This window comes from Microtus oregoni, unplaced genomic scaffold (genome assembly GCF_018167655.1).
Source record: "Microtus oregoni isolate MIOR12 unplaced genomic scaffold, Mior012 000180F_ref0000267, whole genome shotgun sequence".
NCBI lineage: Eukaryota > Metazoa > Chordata > Mammalia > Rodentia > Cricetidae > Microtus > Microtus oregoni.
Genome location: NW_024544838.1, coordinates 29,901 through 34,203, shown reverse-complemented (window position 1 = coordinate 34,203; position 4,303 = coordinate 29,901). Strand labels below are relative to the sequence as shown.

Below are 4,303 nucleotides of genomic sequence, written 5' to 3'. Positions count from 1 at the left end.
ATCATATTGGCTGTAGTATCTTCTAGCTCCTCTTCATGTTAAGGAATTGCCCTGCTATTTTAATGCTGTTGTTGATAATTTATATCATAAATAAGTATTGAATTTCATCATTTGTTATTCTATTCATTTGTTATTTTTTTCATTTTTGTTTGATTTTTAAGATAATCCTCCCTGTATTTTTGGACTAAATTCTGTCTCGTTGTGAGACATCATTAATCTTTTTTAAATTGTTATAAATTCTTTGATAATTTCAAACATTAGATTCTTCCCCTGTCCCCATCAGCATGAACAATGCCTATGTAAGCAAGCTCAAGCAAGACCAAATACTACCATGGGGGGCATAAGTTGGGCAAGAAATCTCACCTTTACCTGAGGAGCTACCGCTATTGTTAACTGGTAGCTGCTGGGGGGGGGGGGGGAGGGGAGAGGAGGAAGGGAGGGAGAGTTCCTATTTTTGTATTTTTCTCTATTGTTAGACTCAGTTTGCTGAAAATGTATTCAGGAAAAAAAAATCAAATCTAAGAAGTACAAGAAAGTGTGGCACACCTACACATTAGAGTACTACTTCGCGGTAAAAAAACAAAACAAAACAAAAACAAAAACAAAACAATGACATCTTGAATTTTGCATGCAAATGGATGGAAATAGAAAACACTATCCTGAGTGAGATAACCCAGTCCCAAAACCACTCATTAGTGGATTCTAGCCATAAACAGAGGATATTGAGCCTATAGTTCGCGATCCTAGAAAAACTAAGTAATAAGGTGAACCCAAAGAAAAACATATATAGATCCCCTTGGAAACTGGAAACAGACAAGATCGCCAGGCAAAAGCTGGGAGCCTAGGGATGGGGGTGGAGTGGGGGGAAGGGGAGAGGGGGAGAGAGAAGGGAGAAGGGGAGGGTTGGGGAGAACTTGGGGGAGTGGGATGGCTGAGATGGAGGAAGAGCAGATATGGGAGCAGGGAAGAAGATATCTTAATTAAGGGAGCCATTTTGGGGTTGGCAAGAGGCTTGGCTCTAGAGGGGTTCCCAGGTGTCCACAGGGATGTCCCCAGCTAGGACCCTGGGCAGTGGAGGAGAGGGTGCCTAAACTGGCCTTGTCCCGTAGTCAGACTGATGACTATCTTGAATATCACCATAGAACCTTCCTCAGGAGACAGATGGAGATAGAGACAGAGACCCACATCGGAGCTCTGGACTGAGCTCCCAAGGTCAGAAGGAGGGAGAAGATGATCAAGGAAGTCAGGACTGCAAGGGGTTGGTCCACCCACTGAGACAGTGTGCCTGATCTAATGGGAGCTCACCAAAGCCAGCTGGACTGGGACTGAACTAGCATGGGGTCAAACTGTACTCTCTGAATGTGGCTGACAATTGGGGCAGACTAAGAAGCCAATGATAATGGCACTGGGATTTGTCTCTACTGCTTGTATTGGCTTTTAGGGATCCTAGTCTATTTGGATGCTCACTTTCCTAAGCCTGGATGGAAGGGGGAGGGCCTTGGACTTCCCAGAGGGCAGGGTACCCTGTCCTCTCTTAGGGGGGTAGGGGTAGGGGGAGCAGGAGGGAAATGGGAGGAGGGGAGGAAGTGGAAATTCTGAATGGTATTATTTATAAAGCAATAAAAATTAAGAAATTAAAATTAAAAATTGCTGGACTCATAGGAAAATTTTAGTATTTAGATAAAACTTTAGAAATGCTACGTTATTTACAGTTCTCTGTTAGAGTTAGTAGAGAATTCATGTAATTTCACTCTTAATTTTTAAAATATAATTTATTACTGAAGCTGGTCATGGTGGTGCACGCCTTTAATCCCAGCACTCAGAAGGCAGAGGCAGGTGGATATCTGTGAGTTTGAGGCCTTAGCAGTTTCCAGGCCAGCCAGGGCTACATGTAGGCCCTATTTAAAAATAGAATTGATTACTGAAACTGTCTGGGGCCTGAGTATTTTCTTTGTGATAAGGATTTTCAGCTAAGAATTCAATTTTACTAATTAATGTAATGTCATCCAGTTTATCTATCATTTCTTTTTTTTTCATCACAAATAAGACTATTTGTCACTATTAAAAATCTGTATTTCACACAGATTCTTGGACTGGTGGTTCATATCCATCAGCTCGTTCAACCTTAGCACCTGTCTCATCACCAGTAGTTTTTCCAGAACTACCACCTTCACCATGGAGCTCCATGAGTTTTCCCAATTCAAACTTGGGTTTCTTCAGCATTTTTACTTTCCTAACGAAGACATCATGAAGAGGATAAATGGACTGGCAAGCCTTTTCTATGTCTTTCCCAATGCTGTCTGGAATCAGTTTATTAACCACTTCCTTCAAGTCATTTGTCTGTACCTCTCTGGTCATGATCTCCATCATCTTCTTCCGGATCTGGCGGACCCGCTGGTGCTGTGCATATGAGGTCTTGCGGATCTGATTGTTGTGTTTTTTAGTGAAACCAACACAGAAGAGTTGGAGCAAATAACCATCGGTTGTCTTGACATCAACGTGAGCTTCAATCATGGTCTGCCACTTTTTGACCATGGAACACATTTTGTCCCGGGTAAGATCCATGCCGTGGAAGTTAGTCAGACAGTTTTTGCCCTGAACATCCTCAGTAATTAGCTTGAATTTTCTAAATGCAACTTCATCGTTTTGGAGATCAGCAAGGCTCACTTCAAACACGCGACCCTTGAGGCCATCGGATGCAATTTTGGTTCCTTGAGTCCTCGTGACTAGTGTCTTTCCAATGTTTCTAATATTGAACATGGCCGGGGCTTTCACATCATACCAATCTTTCTTCGAAAATGGATCAACCACTTTCTTCTTGGCTCCCTTCTTGCCGCCTTTCGTCAGCCGCTTGTTCTTGCCGACCACCATGGTGCTGCTCAGGGAGCCAAAAGGGCGGAAGTAGAACTCGCGCGAGAACTTATGCGAGCGGGGCGGGGGAAGCACCAGCCACGTGCTATCTATTATTTCTTATGTGGAGTTTATTAGTTTGTTTCTTTCAAAGAATTTATTCATGGGCCTGGAAATATGGCGCAATCAGTAAAAGGTTTGTTGTGCAAGCATGAGGTGAATTTGGATCTCCAGTAAAATCAAATTGTGGCAGTAACCCCAGTACTGGGAAAGCAAGATAGGTGGATCCTTGCTTGCCGGCCAGCCCAGTCAAATGGGGACCCTCTGGGTTAAAGAGAGGCTCCATCTAAACCTAAGATGGAGGATAACTAAGGAAGACACTCAATGTTAACCTCCTGCCTCCACAAGCACAAATACACAAGGCATGCATATTTTCACGTGCATGTGCACATACAACATGTACACACAGAAACAAACACACACACATGTGTTCACACATACATGTGTGCATTAGAAAAAAAGAAGAGGCAAGAATTTCTCCAGGCCTAGGATGTTGCTCACTGGTAGAATGATTGTCTAGCGTATGTGTCACCCTAGCACTGACACACAAAAAAAGAACTTGCCCATTTTGTCTAAATTATCAAATTTCTAGACATCTTGTTATTATAATATTTCGTGTTATTTAATATTTTGACAAGTTTGTAATTACGGTTTCTCTCTCCCTTATCTTTCTATTCGGTTTCTGGTACTGAGTATTGAGCCTAATGTCTCATGTGTACTATGAAGAGACTCCATCACTGAATTATGTTCCCTGTCTCATCTTTAGGATTTGTTTTCTTTTTTAAAACCTTTATGTCTGTGGGATGTATGTGCTTGTGATAGTGTGTGATTGTGTGGACCGGCACATGACATGATGTGCGTGTGAAAGTCAAAGGACAGACACCCTTGGGTGTTGGTCCTCACCTTCCACCTTGTTTGAGACAGTTTCTTGTTTGTCACTGGTTCCTACTCTGACCTTCATTATTATTTATTTACCATTTCCTTTGTTTAATGTTTTTATATTAAATTTGATCTTTTATTAGTTTTTATTTTGTTTGATTTGGTTTGTTTGTTTGTTTTTTAGGCAGTCTTGCTGCGTAGTGCATGCTGACCTAGAACTCAATTATGTAGACCAATCTGGCCTCAAATTCACAAAAATCTTCTTAGCCTCCTTAGTGCTGGGGCGATATATATCACCATTCCCGGCCTTTCTTCTAGTTTCTTAAAGGCAAGTTGAGATCACTGATGTTAGACCTTGAGTGTTTGTCTGTTATAGGTGTTTTGGATTTTATAAAATATCCCTTTCTTGCTGTTTTAACTGCACCCTATTAATTCTGACATGTTATATTTTCATCTGCTCTCTGATTACACATTATCCCAGTTACTCCTTCAGTTTCTTCTTTGACTCACAGAT

General features: G+C 41.6%; 1 protein-coding gene across 1 annotated transcript; it reads right to left on the bottom strand.

The window, feature by feature from the left end:
- Window positions 1-2,062: 2,062 nt before the first annotated feature.
- LOC121445375 (40S ribosomal protein S3a-like) lies at window positions 2,063-2,896 on the bottom strand. Its single transcript, XM_041647500.1, has one exon. It carries the CDS (start codon window positions 2,869-2,871, stop codon window positions 2,077-2,079), a length of 795 nt encoding a protein of 264 aa, XP_041503434.1. The 5' UTR covers window positions 2,872-2,896; the 3' UTR covers window positions 2,063-2,076.
- Between the last annotated feature and the right edge of the window lie 1,407 nt (window positions 2,897-4,303).